At 38.6% G+C, this 18707-nt stretch overlaps 1 protein-coding gene across 1 annotated transcript; it reads left to right on the plus strand.

Moving 5' to 3' along the window:
* Positions 1 to 330: 330 nt before the first annotated feature.
* Positions 331 to 1791, plus strand: LOC128596157 (cytochrome b-c1 complex subunit 2, mitochondrial-like). Its single transcript, XM_053605641.1, has one exon. The coding sequence runs from the start codon at positions 382 to 384 to the stop codon at positions 1660 to 1662; it is 1281 nt and encodes a 426-aa protein (XP_053461616.1). The 5' UTR covers positions 331 to 381; the 3' UTR covers positions 1663 to 1791.
* The last annotated feature ends 16916 nt before the right edge of the window (positions 1792 to 18707 follow it).

Genomic DNA, 18707 nt, shown 5'->3' on the forward strand with positions numbered 1-18707 from the left:
TCCAGCCTCCTGCCAAAATGTAAGTTCTACTCTGTATGATAATAAAGCCAGCACATCAAGGTCATTTATAGCCATGGTGATGGAAAGAGTTCCTTCCTCCTAGAATTCGAAGTAAAAAGGATTATTACCCAGTGTCATGGCAAGTACTATACAATGCATTAAATATGACCTCAGGTGTAGGAAATGATCTGTGTTAACTGTGCAAATATTTTAATATCAAATATTATATTGATTACACAAGAGCTTAATGGCCAAGTTAAAATTAGTAAATTCAGAGTAGATATTTGACACCTGTCTAGGAATTCTATTAAGAGCCTGAATCTTGACCATCTTGCTTTCCTTTAATACGGTGGTGACCGCGGGTCGGAGCAATCTGTAACCATGAAGCTGCTAACCAGAGCCGGATCCTTTTCGAGATTTTATTCCCTCAAAGTTGCCCCCAAAGTTAAAGCCACAGCTGCCCCTGCAGGAGCACCTCCACATCCTCAGGACCTTGAGTTCACCAAATTACCGAATGGTTTAGTGATTGCTTCCTTGGAAAACTATGCTCCCGTATCAAAGATTGGTTTGTTCATTAAAGCAGGCAGTAGACATGAGGACTCTAACAATTTAGGAACTTCTCATTTGCTGCGTCTTGCATCCACCTTGACTACAAAAGGAGCTTCGTCTTTCAAGATAACTCGTGGAATTGAAGCAGCTGGTGGTAAATTAAGTGTGACTGCCACAAGGGAGAACATGGCTTACACTGTGGAATGCCTGAGGGGTGATGTTGATATTCTAATGGAGTTCCTGCTCAATGTCACCACAGCACCAGAATTTCGTCGTTGGGAAGTAGCCGACCTTCAGTCTCAACTAAGGGTTGACAAAGCAATGGCTTTTCAGAATCCACAGGCTCAAGTCATTGAAAATTTGCATGCTGCGGCTTACCGGAATGCCTTGGCTAATTCTTTGTATTGTCCTGACTATAGGATTGGAAAAGTGACATCAGAAGAGTTACATTACTATGTTCAGAATCATTTTACAAGTGCAAGAATGGCTTTGGTTGGACTTGGCGTGAGTCATCCTGTTCTTAAGCAAATTGCTGAACAGTTTCTCAACATGAGGGGAGGGCTTGGTTTAACTGGTGCTAAGGCCAGATACCGCGGAGGTGAAATTCGAGAACAAAATGGAAACAGTCTTGTCCACACTGCTCTTGTAGCAGAAAGTGCTGCCACAGGAAGTGCAGAAGCAAATGCATTTAGTCTTCTTCAGCATGTGCTTGGTGCTGGACCACATGTCAAGAGGGGCAGCAATGCTACCAGCCTTCTATACCAGGCTGTTGCCAAGGGAGTTCACCAGCCATTTGATGTTATCAAGGCTGCCTATAACCAGATAAAATCAATTGCTCAAGGAAGCCTTTCCAATGCAGATGTCCAAGCTGCCAGAAACAAGTTGAAAGCTGGATACCTAATGTCTGTGGAGTCTTCTGAGGGTTTCCTGGATGAAGTTGGATCCCAGGCGCTAGTTGCTGGTTCTTATGTACCACCATCCACAGTTCTTCAGGAGATTGATTCAGTGGCTTATGATGATGTCATAAATGCTGCAAAGAAGTTTGTTTCTGGCCGGAAGTCAATGGCAGCAAGTGGAAATTTGGGACATACACCTTTTGTTGATGAGTTGTAATACTGAAGCACATATTACAGGAGAGAGCTGAAAGCCTACTATATTTACCTTTTTTTCCAATAAGGTAAAATACTTTAAAGTATAAATTATTTCCAGCTGGCCGAAAGTCAATAAAGCATTCTGCTTAAATGTTGAAAAAAAAAAAAAAGAGCCTGAATCTTAAAACTTACAGCATTAACGATAAAAAATACATTAACATGTAGTGATAAAATTATTATGTAAATAGTGTAATTGCATAACTGTTATTAATTTATTCTTGGCTTAAACTCTAACATGAAATGAACCATTTCAACTTTGGTTGTATTCAGTGTATATATAATTTATGGTTACTTTTCTAGGGCTAGGGCTTTACTTTATTGAAAGTAAGTTAAACACACACACCAAACCTGTTCCATTATTGTTCTTAACAGAATGGAAACTGTAAGTGTGATCAAAATTTTTCTTCTATAAACAAGGAGAATCACCAGATTTACAGAGCAGCATGATTCCTTTTAAGTCTCTATTTTGGTTTACATTGAATTAAACGATAAATAATGTTCTACCAAATATTAGTAATTATTAAATGTATTTTAAAGTAAACATAATTAATATGTTTTAATTTATTTATCCAATTCTCAAATTCGAAATGAGCCCTTAAATACCTTTTTCTTTTTTTATGATTTTTTTATTATTAAATCATAGCTGTGTACATTAATGCGATCATAGGGCACCATTCACTGGTTTTATTGACCGTTTGACACAATTTCATCACACTGGTTAACATAGCCTTCCTGGAATTTTCTTAGTTATTGTGCTAAGACATTTATATTCTACATTTACTAAGTTTCACATGTACCCTTGTAAGATGCACCGCAGGTGTAATCCCACCAATCACCCTCCCTCTGCCCATCATCCTCCCTCTCTCCCCTCCCTCTGCCACTTCCCCCTATTCTTAGGTTATAACTGGGTTACAACTTTCATGTGAAAGCCATAAATTAGTTTCATAGTAGGGCTGAGTACATTGGATACTTTTTCTTCCATTCTGGAGATACTTTACTAAGAAGAATATGTTCCAGCTCCATCCATGTAAACAAGAAAGAGGTAAAGTCTCCATCTTTCTTTAAAGCTGCATAACATTCCATGGTGTACATATACTACGCTTTATTAATCCATTCGTGGATTGATGGGCACTTGGGCTTTTTCTATGACTTAGCAATTATGAATTGGGCTGCAATAAACATTCTGATACAAATATCTTTGTTATGATGTGATTTTTGGTCTTCTGGGTATATGCCTAGTAGAGGAATTATAGGATTGAATGGCAGATCTATTTTTATATCTCTAAGTGTTCTCCAAACATCTTTCCAAAAGGAATGTATAAATTTGCATTCCCACCAGTAGTGTAGAAGTGTTCCCTTTTATCTACATCCATGCCAATATCTCTGGTCTTGGGATTCTGTGATATGGGCTAATCTTACTAAAGTTAGATGATATCTCAAAGTAGTTTTGATTTGCATTTCTCTGATGATTAAATGATGATGAGCATTTTTTCATATGTCTGTAAGCTGTGTACCTGTCTTCTTCAGAGAAGTTTCTCTTCAAGTCCCTTGCCCAGCCTGCAATGGGATCACTTGTTCTTTTCTTGCCTATACGTTTGAGTTCTGTGTGGATTCTGGTTATTAAACCTTTGTCAGAGACATAACCTGCAAATATCTTCTCCCATTCTGAGGGCTGTTTGCTTGCTTTACTTACTGTGTTCTTGGCTGTGCAGAACTTTTTAGTTTGATCAGGTCCCAGTAATGTATTTTTGAAGCTGCTTCAATTGTCCGGGGGGGTCCTCCTCATAAAATACTTGCCCAGACTGATTTCTTCAAGGGTTTTCCCTGCACTCTCTTCTAGTATTTTTATAGTTTCATGTCTTAAGTTTAAATCTTTAATCCAGTGAGAGTCTATCTTAGGTAATGGTGAAAAGTGTGGGTCCTGTTTCAGTCTTCTACAGGTTGCCAGCCAGTGCACCCAGCACCATTTGTTAAATAGGGAATCTTTTCAACACTGAATATTTTTAATTGGCTTGTCAGAGATCAATTAATGGTAAGTAGCTGGATTCATCTCTTGGTTCTCTACTCTGTTCCAGACATTTAATTCTCTGTTTTTGTGGCAGTACCAAGCTGTTTTGATCTCTATTCATTTGTAGTATAGTCTGAGGTCTGGTAGTGTGAGTCCTCCTGCTTTGTTTTTATTTCTGAGTAATGTCTTGGCTATTCAAGGTTTTTTCTGATTCCATATAAAACGAAATATTGTTTATTCCAGATCTTTAAAGTATGACAGTGGAGCTTTAATAGGGATTGCATTGAAATTATATATTGCTTTGGGTAGTATAGACATTTTAACAATGTTGATTCTTCCCAGCCATGAGCACGGTATGTTTTTCCATTTGTTAACATTTTCAGCTATTTCTTTTCTTAGAGTTTCATAGTTCTCTTTATAGAGATCTTTCACGTCCTTTATTAGATAAACTCCCAAATATTTCATCTTCTTTGGCACTACTGTGAATGGCATAGAGTCCTTATCTGTTTTTTCAACTTGACCATTGTTGGTATATATAAAGGCTACCGATTTATGAATGTTAATTTTGTAACCTGAGATGCCGCTTTATTCCTTGATCAGTTCTAAGAGTTTTGTAGTAGAATCCCTGGTGTTTTCCAGATATACAATCATATCATCTGCGAAGAGCAAAATTTTGATCTCTTCTGACCCTATATGGATACCTTTGATTGCTTTCTCTTCCCTAATTGCGCTGGCTAAAACTTCCATTACAATATTAAAGAGCAGTGGAGACAATGGGAGTCTTGTCTGGTTCCTGATCTGAGTGGAAATGATTTCAATTTAACTCCATTCAATACGATATTGACTGTGGGTTTGTTGTAGATGGCCTCTATCCGTTTAAGAAATGTCCCTTCTATAGCAATTATGTTAAGTGTTCTGATCATGAAGGGATGCTGGATATTATCAAAAGCTTTTTCTGCATCAATTGAGAGAATCATATGGTCTTTGTTTTTTAATTTGTTTATGTGCTGAATTATACTTATAGATTTACATATATTGAACCAGCCTTGAGACCCTGGGATAAAACCAACTTGGTCATGATGTATAATTTGTTTGATGTGTTGCTGGATTCTGTTTGTTAGGATCTTGTTGAATATTTTTGCATCTATATTCATTAGTGATATTGGTCTATAATTTTCTTTTCTTGTTGGGTCTTTTCCTGGTTTGGGGATCAGGGTGATGTTTGCCTCATACAACGTGTTGGGTAGTCTTTCTTCTTTTTCTACATTTTGAAACAGGTTGAGTAGTATAAGTACTAGTTCCTCGTTAAAGGTTTGGTAGAATTCTGACGTGAAGCCATCTGGTCCCAGGCTTTTCTTTTTAGGGAGATTTTGTATGGTTGATGCTATTTCAGAACTTTGATATAGGCCTGTTCAATATTTCCACTTGATTCTGGCTAAGTCTTGGAAGGTGACGTGCTTCCAAATATTGGTCAATTTCCTTCAGATTTTCATATTTCGGAGAATAAATTTTCTTGTAATATTCATTAAGGATTTTTTTAATTTCTAAGGAGTCTGTTGTTATTTCATTTTTGTCGTTTTCTGATTGATGAGATTAGAGATTTTACTCTTTTTTTCCTGGTTAGGTTAGCCAAAGGTTTATCTATTTTATTGACCTTTTCAAACAACCAACTTTTTGATTTATTGATCTGTTGTATAATTCTTTTGTTTTCAATTTCATTTAATTCTGCTCTAATTTTGGTTATTTCTTTTCTTCTACTGGGTTTTGGTTTGGAATGTTCTTTCTTTTCCAGTTTCTTGAGGTGTCCCAGTAAGTTGTTAACTTCCTCTCTTTCCGTTCTCTTGAGGAAGGCTTGCAGTGCTATAAATTTCCCTCTTAGGACTGACTTTGCAGTATCCCAGAAGTTCTGATAATTCGTGTCTTCATTATCGTTTTGTTCCAAAAATTTGGCAATTTCCTTCTTAATCTCATCTATGACCCAGCTATCATTCAGCATAAGGTTATTTAGCTTCCATGTTTTTGTATGAGTATGCAGATTCCTGTCGTTATGAGTTCAACTTTTATTCCATGGTGGTCCAAGAAGATGCAAGGAATAATTTCTATTCCTTTAAATTTACTGAGGATAGACTTGTGATCTAAGATGTGATCGATTTTGGAGTATGTTCCGTGGGCTGTTGAGAAGTATGTGTATTCAGTTTTGTTGGGATGAAATGTTCTATAGATGTGTGCTAAATACAAATGTTGGATGGTTAGGTTTAAATCTAAAATTTCTTTGCTCAGCTTCTTATTGGAGGATCTATCCAACACTGCCAAAGGAGTGTTGAAATCTCTGACTATTATGGAGCTAGAGGAAATCAAGTTGCTCATGTCTGTTAGAGTTTCTCTTAGAAATTGAGGTGCGTTCTAGTTGGGTGCATAAATATTAATAATTGAAATCTCATCCTATTGAGTATTACCCTTAACAAATACGAAGTGACCATTCTTATCCTTCCTTACTTTTGTTTTGGTTTAAAGCCTATTGTATCTGCAAATAGAATTGCAACACCTGCTTTTTTCTGATTACCATTTGCCTGAAATATGGATGACCATCCTTTCACCCTCAGTCTATATTTATCTTTTAAGGTAAGATGTGACTCTTGTATTCAGCAAATATCTGGCCTGAGTTTTTGTATCCATACAGCTAATCCGTGCCTCTTTTTTTTTTTTCTTTCTTTTTTTTTTTTTTATTGTTGGGGATTCATTGAGGGTACAATAAGCCAGGTTACACTGATTAACCTGTGCCTCTTTAAAGGACAGTTTAAGCCGTTCACATTAATGGAGAATATTGATAAGTCTGGTAAAATTTTGGATATCTAGTTTTTTGAAAGTCCAGTGGACATTTTAAATCCTTTCGCCACTGTGGAAGTTGGAGTTTGATCAAAAGTTTCTGAGTGAGTTTACTTTTTGGTAGAGGATTGGGCTGGGCATTATGGAGGATAGGTCTGAGAATATCCTGAAGAACTGGTTTCGTTATAGCAAATTTCTTCAACATATGAATGTCATTAAAGTATTTAATTTCTCCATCATAAACAGACTCACTTTAGCTGGATACAGATCCAGGGTTGAAAGTTATTTTGCTTTAGGAGATTAAAAGTTGATGACCACCCTCTTCTGGCTTGAAAAGTTTCAGCAGAGAGATCTGCAGTCATCTCTCTGCTGAATTCTAATATTCTTCCCTTTGTAGGTAATGGATTTCTTACATCTGGCTGCTTTGAGAATTTTCTCCTTCATATTAACTTTAGTGAAGTTAATTATGATATGCTTGGGGGATGTCTTATTGGATTGAATTGTTCTGGGGTTCTGAAACTGCTATCTGAATTTCAGAATCTCTTGGCATGTCTGAAAAATTCTCTTTCATAATTTCATGGAGAAGAGCCTCTGTTTCTTGTGAGGCCACTTCATCAGTTTCAGGGATTCCAATGAGGGGAATCCTTAATTCCTTCTTTGAATTATCCCAGAGCTCTCCGAGAGAATGATCCATTTTTGCTATTTCTCTTCCTCTTTGAGAGTTTGGGAGTGTTCAAAGGGTTTGTCTTCAATGTCAGTAATCCTTTCTTCTGCCTGCTCCACTCTGTTACTGAGGGATTATACTGTATTTTTTAGATCTTTGAGGGATGCAAATTCTTGCTTCAGTGTGTCAAAATCTTTGATGGTTTTGTCTATAAATTCGTTAAATTTTTGAGACAACTTTCAAATTTCTCCTCGAATTTCTAATTCTGACTTTTGAATTGCTCCTTGAATTTCTAATTCCAAATTTTCCTCCATTCTTTTAATCTTGTTTGCAATCCAAATTCTGAATTTGATTTCTGCCAATCCAGCCATCTGTTTATGAATGGGATCTTCAGTTATATCTTCCATATCTTTCCTTGGGGGGGGGGTTGATCTATTCTGGTTATTCATGTTACCAGAGTTTTTCCACTGATTCCACCCCATGATTGTTTTACACTGTTTGATTTTTCCCCTGGAGCTTTGTTGAGGACCTGTACAGTGCTATGGACTTGAGAAACTGGGGACCTGTTTGGTGTGGTGGGGCTAAGTGGTTCTGTCTTGTTTTCGGCTGGTCTTTGTTCGACCCTAGTGAAACAGTTACTCTGAGTTGAAGTCTCAGCTGGGGAGAAATACCAGCAATTAAATCACCCCAACCCCCAAGGCAACAATTCAAAAAGGAAAATCAAACCTTTCTACAACCACACACTCAGGGCACCACTTGAATAGTCCTCGGGCAATTGGCTCAATGCAAAAGGTCCAAATCCAATTGTCTCAGTCAGCACCTGTCTCAGGTGGGAGAGTTTAAAAGGTCTCTGGCAACTGGATGGCAGGGTTCTGGTGATAACTCAGATATGGCTTGCTCTGGTGGAATCAGGAGGACCCACCCAGCAAATAGATTAGTCTGGGAAGGTTGATGCCTCCTTCCCCACCTTGCACCTCTGTCACATCCAGTCACTGATAGCCCCGCAGAGCTGTGACACAGTTGCCTGTAGTGAACAGATACTCCAGGGGTTTGTACCTGCCTGAATCAGCTCAGGCAGGCTGCTGCACTCTGCCTCTATCCAGCAGGGGGAGATGAGGCCTGACAACCTCGGATGCTTGATGGAAGCTGGGGGGTGTTCACTCAGTTCCAGCCCCACCCCTGATTGATGTTACTGACAGAACAGAACAGAACAACTTTGCAGGAATTTGTTTCTGTCCCTGCTAAATGCCCCTGCAGAAGAGAAGCTGTTTTGAGTTCCCAGAGCCTGTACCTCAGGCCCTGGCTTTGCTCCTGCAGGTTTTTATTCAATTAGTTGTCAGTTCTAGCCTCCTGCCTTCCTTTGTCTATAGGCTGATGATCCCCTGAGGGCCGGGCCACCCTGGGAATTTCCCACCTCTTCGTGTGCGTTTTCTAGTCCCCGTGCTCCACCCAGGCCAGTACCACCTCAGGCAAACCCTTTACTCATGGGGCCTGCGTTTCAGTCCCAGATCTGTTGCATGGTGGTTGCCACCTGAGAAGATGCCCGGCCTCCTCTGGTTGCCCAGGGAGACAGAGGGTGTGGCTTCGGAATATCTGGGAGTGAGCCCTATTGTTGCTAAAAATGGCTGCTGCTGTGCTCCTTGGGGCACCGCTGCTCCCATGTGGTTCTCTCTCAGCCAACCGTCCTCTCCTCACTCCCGTGCTGCAGAATCAGCACTGACCAGCTGCAGTCTAGGCCCTGTCCACACCCCTCGAGAAATCACCCAAGAATCTGGACTCCTGGGGGACAGGCCTCAAGACCTCAGAGTGAGAGTGGAGGGGCGTGCTGGGAGCTCAGAATTGCAGGTAGAGAATATATACAGTTCTATACAGTTTTATGCCTGGCAGGAGAACACTGTGGCACCCTAGTAGGGAAGGTAGGTCCAGTTTTTAGAGGGTCTCTCCCGTGGAATGTAGTAGGAGGACTTTTGAACTCTGCTCATTTGTTTGTGGGGCACTCCGAGCTGTTCTCATGGGGGAGGCGACTCCCGTCAGCTTGGTGATGGATTTTGTACCTTTTGTTTGTATCCTTGGGGTCGCAGCTCACCTCAGCGGGGTTGATGTGCATTCTTCAACCTTCTCTCTTGGTGCAGCTCTAATCCACCAGGTTACTTGCTCAATTTCTGTCCTTTAACTCTCCTTCTGCATGGGAGCCTCTGTGGAAAGCTGGCTTCAGTCAGCCATCTTGTCTCCACCCTCTAAATACCTTTTTCAAGTAGAATATCTTCAAAGAATAGTATCGTGTCTGGTAAATATTTTAAAATATTACCTAGTATTTAAAATTTACATTTGAAAAGAACCTTTGTACATGCCACTTCACTTTACAACAATCCTAAAAGGTATGGTTATCATTAACCTATTGTAAGATAACACATTTATAAGGCTATAGAATTAATCAAGTTCACTCATTTAGCAAAAAGTAAAGCTTAGACTTATACCAACATCTAATTCCACATTTAATGCTCTTTATATTCAACATCTGCTTGAAGTCTATAAAGACCCAGAACCTAACAAAGTATTCCACAAGTTCTGTGTGTCACTCCCAATAATTGTTCATAATGAAAGTAGGAAATGCTATGCAGTTATTAATTATATATGTTTTCCTGGTTACAAATTTCTTGAATTACATACTAAGGAACTAAGATATGTACAAATAGAAAAATAAAAGTATATTCTTTAAATAACCTCAATATTTATTCCTCCCTATATTGCTCACTCAAAATGATTCTGCCACCAAAATCCTAAGAGTTATGAGGATTATAGACAAATGCCTTCTTTACTCTTACCTCTCTATTTCACTTCTCCCATTAAACAGCCTCCTTGTCTTCATTAAGTAATTTCATCCTTTGGCTCCTTCCAATTCTCTTAAACCAATAACCCCAATATGGCTCCTTTCATCTCTGAACTTGCCTGGGTCTCGCAGTCAGGCATTTTCATGGTTCATAGTTCACTCACTACCACTCTGGTTGTTATCAACCTCTTGACCCTTAGTAGTTCTCATTAGGCTCATCCTTATGGTCCACATTTTCTGCTCTTACTTCCAGAGAACTGATATTACGGCCAAAAGTTACAAAACTATGATGATTTGTTCACTATGAATTCATAATGTCTAATCTTAGTTGGGCCCTTCACAGACCTTTGGTTCAGCTTTTTTGACTAATAGCAAGCATTTATTACATACTTTCAAAATGCCAACTATTGTGCTATGGATACAAAATAGATAAGATACAAATATTTTCCTATTCTGAAGTTCATCTCTTTGCTTTATTAATTATGTCCTTAGCTACGCTTAACTTGATCAGGTCCCATTTATTTTTGGTGCTGCTATGATTGCCTTTGAGGTCTTCTTCATAAATAAATTCTTTCCAATATTATTAAGGGTTTTTCCCACATTTGCATGCTATACATCTGATGAAGGGCTAATAACCAGAGTCTACAAAGAACTCAAGCAAATCAACAAGAAAAGATCAAACAACCCCATTAAAAACTGAGCAAGATACAGGAACAAAAACTTTTCTTTTGATAAACTAATGGCCAAAAACACATGAAAAATGCTCATCATTGCTAATCATCAGAGAAATGCAAATCATATCACCTAACCCCATGAGTATGGCCCACATGAGAAGGTCCCAATGCAACAGATGCAGGTGTAGATGAGGAAATAAAGGAATATTCATACAGTTGGTCAGTCTGTACACTAGTATAACCTCAATGGAAAGTAATATGGAGATTCTTCAAAGAACTGGAAGTATGCCTACCATTTCACCCTGCAATCCCACTACCAGGTATTTACCCAAAAGGAAAAAAGACATTTTAACATAACATTTGCAGTAAAATGTTTATAGCAGCACAATTCACAATCACAAATATGCTGAAACAACCCAACACATGAATGAATTAATAAACTGTGGCGAATGTACACTATGAAATGTTCACTCAGAAAAAAAGATGGAGATTTTGTATCTCTTGTAACAATCCGGATGGATTTGTGACTTGGACACCGTTCTCCTGAGTGAAGTATCACAAGAATAGGAAAACAAACATCACACATACTCAGGACTAAATTAGAACTAGTAGATTAACACCTGTATGGTCACATGAGAGAAAAACTCAGTGAAATTCAAGTAGAGGAGAAGCGGTAAGAAGTTGGGTAAATTCACACCCAGTAGGTACATTACACAAGTATACTGCAGAGTTCCTGGGTAAAGGACATACTTACAACTCGGACTTTTACTTTACAAAAGTAAACTCCATAACCTAATCATATGTACCCCCATATTAATCTGAAATTAAAAAAAAAAAGATAATGTAGATTACTTGTTTTAGAAGAAGTCACAGTCTCATGTATCCACCTCAGGGTTCTTTGGAAACTTTTCCACTTTCAAGCCCACGCTTCATTTTCATCATATATCTTAGTCTCCCATTTTACCAAAAAGATTGACATCACTAACCTAAGCATCTTCAAAATCCTTCTGCTCTATCTGGAATCTCTGCATTAGTCACAGTTCTTCACAGAAACAGAACCAATAAGATGTGTGTATGTAGAGAGACATTTGTTTTAAGGAATTGGCTTACATGATCATGAGGCTGGCAAGTCCAAGATTTGCAGAGCAGGCCATAAAGCTGCGGAAAGTGTGATGTTTCAGTCTCAGATCCAAAGGCAGTGTGAAGGCAGAATTATTCTTTCTCAGGGGACTTCAATCTATGTTCATTCACCGATGAATAAGGCCCATCCAGTTTAAGCAAGCTGCTTTACTCCGAATCTACTGCTTTGACTATTAATTCATCTCTAAGAATACCTTCAAGCAAAATCGAGACTAGTGTTTGACCAAACACTGAGTGCCATGGCTTCACCAAGTTGACACATAAAATTAACCATCAAAATCTCTATATTATTCTTTCTTCCCTTTCCTTATGATAGCCTTTTTTTTTTTTTTTTTTTATTGTTGGGGATTCATTGAGGGTACAATAAGCCAGTTACACTGATTGCAATTGTTAGGTAAAGTCCCTCTTGCAATCATGTCTTGCCCCCATAAAGTGTGACACACACCAAGGCCTCACCCTCCTCCCTCCAATGATAGCCTCTTAAAAGGTATTTTGCTTCCTTGATAATGATAACCCCTCCACATGAGCTCTTGATCTCCCCATTTATCTCCTACAAGAATTTTTCACAATGATTTCTTCCTTTTACATCATCATCTATCTTTTCATTCTCATGCCTCCCTCCAGATAAATACGTTCAAGTCTGCCCTAGCTTCAAATAATCTTTCCTTATTATGTAGCCGCTACCTTTTGGTCTCCTTAACTTCATTACCAAATTTCTTGCAAACTTAGTTTTCCATATCTATTGCTTCCACTTACTACCCATTCACTCTTCTTTCCTTTGCTCTCTGGCTTCAGTTGTCATTGCTATTTGAACCTGCTACTTTTTCTTTTTGGATTGCTCTCACCCTATTATTACAGAAATGTCCCATAGTCTGATTCTCCACCCACTCCTGTCTCCAATAATCACTTAACACAGGTCAATAAGGGCAGAAGCTGCAATCAGGGGACTTGAAACAAGGAAAGGGAAGGAAAGAAAAGGAAAAGGATAAATGAGTTAGAACTGGAAACCAAACAAAACTTGAAAATATTACACCAAGGTTGATTCCATATCTTTGTAATTATGAATTGTGCTACAGGAGGCCACCTATTGATGAATGGATAAAGAAAATGTGTGTGTGTGTATACATATGTATGCATGTGTGTATATATTCCATTGAAAGGAATAAGGAGTATCTTTTGCAGCAACTTGGATGGAACTGGAGAACATTATCCTAAGTGAAGTATCTCAGGAATGGAAAAACAAACACCACATTTTCCACTAGTAAGTGGGAAGTAAATTATGAGTATACATGGTCATATAGTGATGTGAAGGACATTAGAATCTAAGAAGGGAAGAGGGTGAGAAGGGTGTGACAGATAAAAATGTACTTCTTGGGGACAATATACAGTGTTCTGGTGATGGGAACACAAAAAGCCCTGACTTCAGCATTATATAATTCACTCATGTAACAAAGACACTTGTATCCCCATAATTATTTTTAAATTAAAAAATATACTAATTAATACCATTTGTACTGTTAAGTCAGCTAAAATCTGGCCTGAGAAACCCTCCATACTAGCACACTTGAGTCCTTATGTATAAACCACAACCTAACTCATACTTAAGCAAACAAAAAACTTAACTAGGAATATCCTTTCTGCAACCGTAGCTGAGTTTCAATCAATCACATCAACCAACTTTCAACCATTCACAGGTGGCCAACTGTTCAAATAAGACAAACTGAACTGTAATCAATCCATCTGTTTCTGTATGTCACTTCCATTTTCTACACGTCACTTTCCTTTCTGTCCCTAAGTCTCCAACCCTGAGGCATCCCTGGGTCTCTATGTATCTGTTCTGATTCTCTGGGCTGCCCAATTAGCAAATCATGGGAGGTTTTTTTTTTGGGGGGGGGGGTTGTTTTTTTTTTTCCTTGCTCAATTAAACACTTAAATTTAATTTGTCTAAAGCTTTTCTTTTAACAATAACAAATAATACTTGATTCAGGAAGACAGCAATTTTTCAATTACTGAGTTAATTTTTCATAGAGATTTGCAGAATATAAATTCTGTACAATTACATGTTATAACTGTGACTCCAGGTTGAGTTTCTTTGCTCATGAGGTTTCTCCAAAGCATAATTATACATTACTGATTACCAGCTGAGCATCTGTGTCTAACAATGGAGTTGGTCCAGACTAAGGAAAATCTACCCAGAATATACCAAGCTTAGAAATATACCTAATTAACTTGTAGTCATCCTAAGTGTAACAAAAATAAGTGAACAAGAATATCTCAGAGGGTAATCATATCACTATAGATATCTATAAAGGTAGAAAAACACATAAAAAAGAAAACAGCTATTGATTCTCCTAAAAGATGTGAGATCACAAATGTAAAAACTAGCTTTTATGGAAAGATTCAAGAGTTGCTGAAATCCCCAGAGATATGGTTTTAATTCTTCTGTTTTGAATTTAGTATGATAATCAGAATGAGGAAAAGTGCATACCCAAATTATTCTAGAAAGTGGAACTATTTATTACATGAGACAACCTGATAGTGGGAAATAAGTGTCCCTTAAACTAACATATACCCAAATTAGATGCGGAAGTAAGGCAAAGCAATATTTACAAATGCTTCAGCAAAATGAAGCATTTTACTCAACCCCTTCTGTTTCGGGGGAAGTGGCTTGAAATAGCTAAATCTTTGCAAATGAATAATTTATGAAAGCTCCAGTACCCTTTGAATAATATAATTTAAACTGAAGCTATTATAGCATGAAGGGAGAAAGAAGAACTCACTTCAAATTCCTCTAATTTCAATATGAATTATCACATAATTCTGATTAAAGATAATCTAATAATCATTTTGTTTCATGGCACTGGTCTCAGCTAACTCCCTATTTGTGTAGCCAAAGTGCTACACAGAAATTAGAGTTCACAAGAGCTTTGTTTAAACAAACTCATCTAAGCCAAGACTTGGTTTAAGTTCATTTTAAAAATAAATTTTGTCATGCATTGGTACGTTTCTAATACACAGTCTGATTCTAGGTCAAAAGAGAAGGCTTAAGTATAAACAAGAATTGAAGCTGACAAACCATGTAAAAAACCAAATGGAACATCATTTTTATATATTGTGTCACAAATTCACGTCCTTGGCATTCTTATTTAAAAGCTTGTGTTCTAGTTAATGTATTGGAGTTCCGTAAACACAACATTATCATTGATTCAAATTTTCTTTAATAGGGCTATACCTAAAAAATGGATAGAACAAAGCTAGCAGGTATCCTCTTTACCATCTAATAAAGAAAATCATCCCCCAAATAGCACAGTCATCAGTCAGCTGGTTAGCGTTACAATAGTTCTCTTTCTGTATACATTTAAAGATTTCATTCTAAACCTCTCACATGAGTTTAAGCAGACATTTTACATCAATGTTATCTCTACCCCGTGAGCATACTTTATATTGTTATACTTAAAATACTGCATAAAATTGAATTTGTTTACATGTATTTTTACCTGCCTAAGTCATTTAAATTCCTTGAGGTACAGATTATTTTATTCATCTCTTTATCCCAGTACCTTGCAAATGGTACACTCAAAATTATTTGTGAATTGAAGAGCGACTCTTATATTTATAGGAGGGTGGAGAAGGAGGTAAAAGAAATGAACACTGGAATAAAACTCCGAAGGAAGCAGAGAAAGCCAACATATATTTGAATAATTACACTCGTATCTAGATCATTTTCTTATTGTTTACTGATGGGCTGTTGTTTTTGTTTGTACTGTTTTTAACCTTTTATTATGTGTTCCTCCCAGGTTTTAAGGTTGTTAGTGCTGTGTTTCCTAAGACTAAAAACCCATTCATCCCTCAGAACTAAATTCTTCCTTCGCTCCTTCATACTGCAAATGCAGCCAGGCCCTGCCCCATCCCCAGTCCATCTGATCAGGACACTTCCCTGTGTCAGTTACATGCCAAGGTTAAGTAACAACAAACAATCCATAGCTTACAAACAAGTTATTTGTAACTACAGTGGCTCCTTTAATCCTCCACGGGACTGTCTTCTCTTCATTATTCTGATTTTTCAGTGACAAGCCAACCTGACAGAATACAAAATAAATGCTAGCAAAGAAGCAGCAGCCCTGTGAAAGCTGGGCTTCTTGTCCACGCCTTTGCTACAAACCCTTATTCAGACCTCTCACCAGCTTGAGACTATCCCCTTTTTTATTTGTAGGTAAAAACTACAAAGTTGAGGACCTCATAATGGAGGGGAAGAAAAGCCGGAGACAGGCTCCACTCCACTAGAATTCAGACATAGAAGCTCTTAAGTGAAAGAATCTGAAAATTAAAACCTTGGCCTATTATACATCCTAAGAATGTAATCTCACCAACCCACACTGCCTCTCTGAAGGCTTGATTTAGTCTGCTTTCTACTTCCACACCTTCTAATTGTGGAATTTCCTTTCATTTTAATTCTCCTCCGGGCCAAAACTCTGATTAAACTAACACATATGGTTTCTAGGATTTTGAAACTGAGCTCCCCCAGCAAGAAGCTTCTTACTGAGTAAACCAGTCAGCCCTCTTCAGTTTTCCCTGCCCGAAATAGATAGGGCAGTGCTCTGGTAGGCAATTAATTGACCCAGACTCCCCTGCATTTTCTCTACTATGCAAAGACAAGACAAAAGTCCTCCCCTGGCAAGTGCATGCCGGATATCAATTTACCACGAGCTCAGCACATTCTGAGCTAAAGTACTTAGCTTTTCAGAGCGCAGCACAATGTTAACATATTATTTACATCTCAAAGATAACCATACTTTCTAAAACTTAATGGAAACTCTCAATTTTTAAAGAAAAAGCATCGATTACTGCTTCAGTAAGATTTAGCCTTTTCAAGCCGACACCCTATCATCGCAGAGAAGTGGCAGCTGGCAGGACAGCTAGGCGACAGGGAGAGCAGCACAGCCACACTAATAACTAAACCACTCACACAGACGCCCAGCTTCTTCTCTAGACACTTCAACATGCAAGGCTTTTCCCTACCTCTGCCTTTCCCCCAGTAGCTCGGAGCTCAAAAAACCATGTGTGTTTTCTTTCCTTCCTTATCTCTGTGTCATTTGATGGTTTTAGCAAGTGTGAAATGTTTCCATACCCAAGGAAAGTAGCAAGGATATTTTAACTCTCTTTTTAACTTTTGTGACTACTTCTGCCTTTATGTCCATCGATGTATCCATTCTAACAATATTTTATTGAGTGCTTACACCTGTGTGCCAGGTACTGTTCTAGGCCCTGGGGTACACCAGGGAAGAAGAAAGAAAAATTCTTGCTTTCAGTTCTCGTGGAGCTTCTGTTCTGGAAGAGAAGCTTATGGTGAATGCCACCATTTTCCATAGTTTAAGTTCTACCAACAAAATAAATTAAGGAATGTGATGAAGCATGACTAGGTGCCGCTTTATAGATCGACAAGATGAACTGGCAATGACAAGAGTGAGAGAAGAAAACTCATCTTCTTTTTAGTGACAGTGTTGCAGGAAGAGGTGGAGCCCAAACACCACGTTTATAAGAGGAAGGGCTTTATTCACCAGCCGGGAGCTTACAGCATAGAATAATTCCAAATGGCCGTGCTCCCCCACTGCCTTGGTCTTTTCCTTTTTTATTGACAGTCAAAAAGTTCCACCCCACAGGTACCCTTCTCATTGGCCAGTTTGAATCAATCGGGAGATGCTATTCCTGCCCCTACAGAACTACAGGATTTCACGGAACTTGGAAACTTCCAAGTTTCAGGAAGTTAAGTTTACAAATTCCCAAGAGCTGAGTCCCCATGGAGAGGACCCTGCAGGTGTATCCTTGTGGTCTCCTTGAGAAGACCTGTTCTTCTAGACCTCACCCTTCTCGGGTATTCTCTCTCAACAGGGTCTCTGTCACCCAGGCTGGAATGCAGGGGCAGGATCAGAGCTCACTGCAACCTAGAGCTCCTGGTGAGAACAAAGGGTATGACAAGTTCAACAGGCCCTGGATTCCTGAGTGACCCTGGCCTGGTTGATAACTAGGATGAAGGTCATTGTGGCTGGAAGTGAGTGGGAAAGGTAAAATGAAATAAAGTGAAAGAGGAGGAGGAAATCAGAATATGTGAATTGTTAAAGCCATTAGGAGGAGTTTGGATTTTATTTTAACGGGACAGGAAAGGTACTCTAAAATGGTCTATGAATTTCACTTAACACATTCTCTGCTATGCACAGAATGGATTGTAGGAGGTCAAGCATGGAACCAGAGAGGCCACTCAAAGGTTGGGCAGAGGTCTACATGAGAGATGGTGGTGACCTGCTAAGAGAAAAATGAAAAAGATGAAGAGAAGTATGTAGATTTGAGGAAAAAAAAATTTTTTTTTTAAGTAGAATGTCTAAATTTACTGATAGAAGTCAGGTCCAGTGGCTCACACCTGTAATCCCAGCACTTTGGGAGGCCAAGAAGGGAGGATTACTTGAGGTTAGTGGAGGGATGAGGGGAAACTTGCTCTCTCCCTGAATGCTTGCTTAAAGATGAGCTCACAATTAATAACAGAGAGGTGTATTTACCATGCTCCTAGGAAGAATCAGAGTGAATACTCAATATTCCAATAAAGTCTAGATTTTTTTTTTCTTTCTGAGTCTCACTCTGTTGCCCATGCTAAAGTACTATGGCATCAGCCTAGCTTACAGCAACCTGGGCTCAAGAGATCTTCCTGCCTTAGCCTCCCAAGTATCTGGGACTATAGGGACTATAGCCACAACACCCAGCTAATTTTTTTCTTTTCTTTTTTCTTCTTTTTTTTTTTCTTAGTAGAGACAGGGTCTTGCTCTTGCTCAGACTGGTCTCAAACTCCTAAGCTCCAGCAATCCTCCCATCTCAG

Source organism: Nycticebus coucang, chromosome 10 (genome assembly GCF_027406575.1).
Source record: "Nycticebus coucang isolate mNycCou1 chromosome 10, mNycCou1.pri, whole genome shotgun sequence".
Taxonomy (NCBI): domain Eukaryota; kingdom Metazoa; phylum Chordata; class Mammalia; order Primates; family Lorisidae; genus Nycticebus; species Nycticebus coucang.

What these genes read in the sequence shown, in the direction of transcription:
- LOC128596157 (XM_053605641.1), top strand. Translation starts at nt 382, where the DNA reads ATGAAGCTGCTAACCAGAGCCGGATCCTTTTCGAGATTTTATTCCCTC.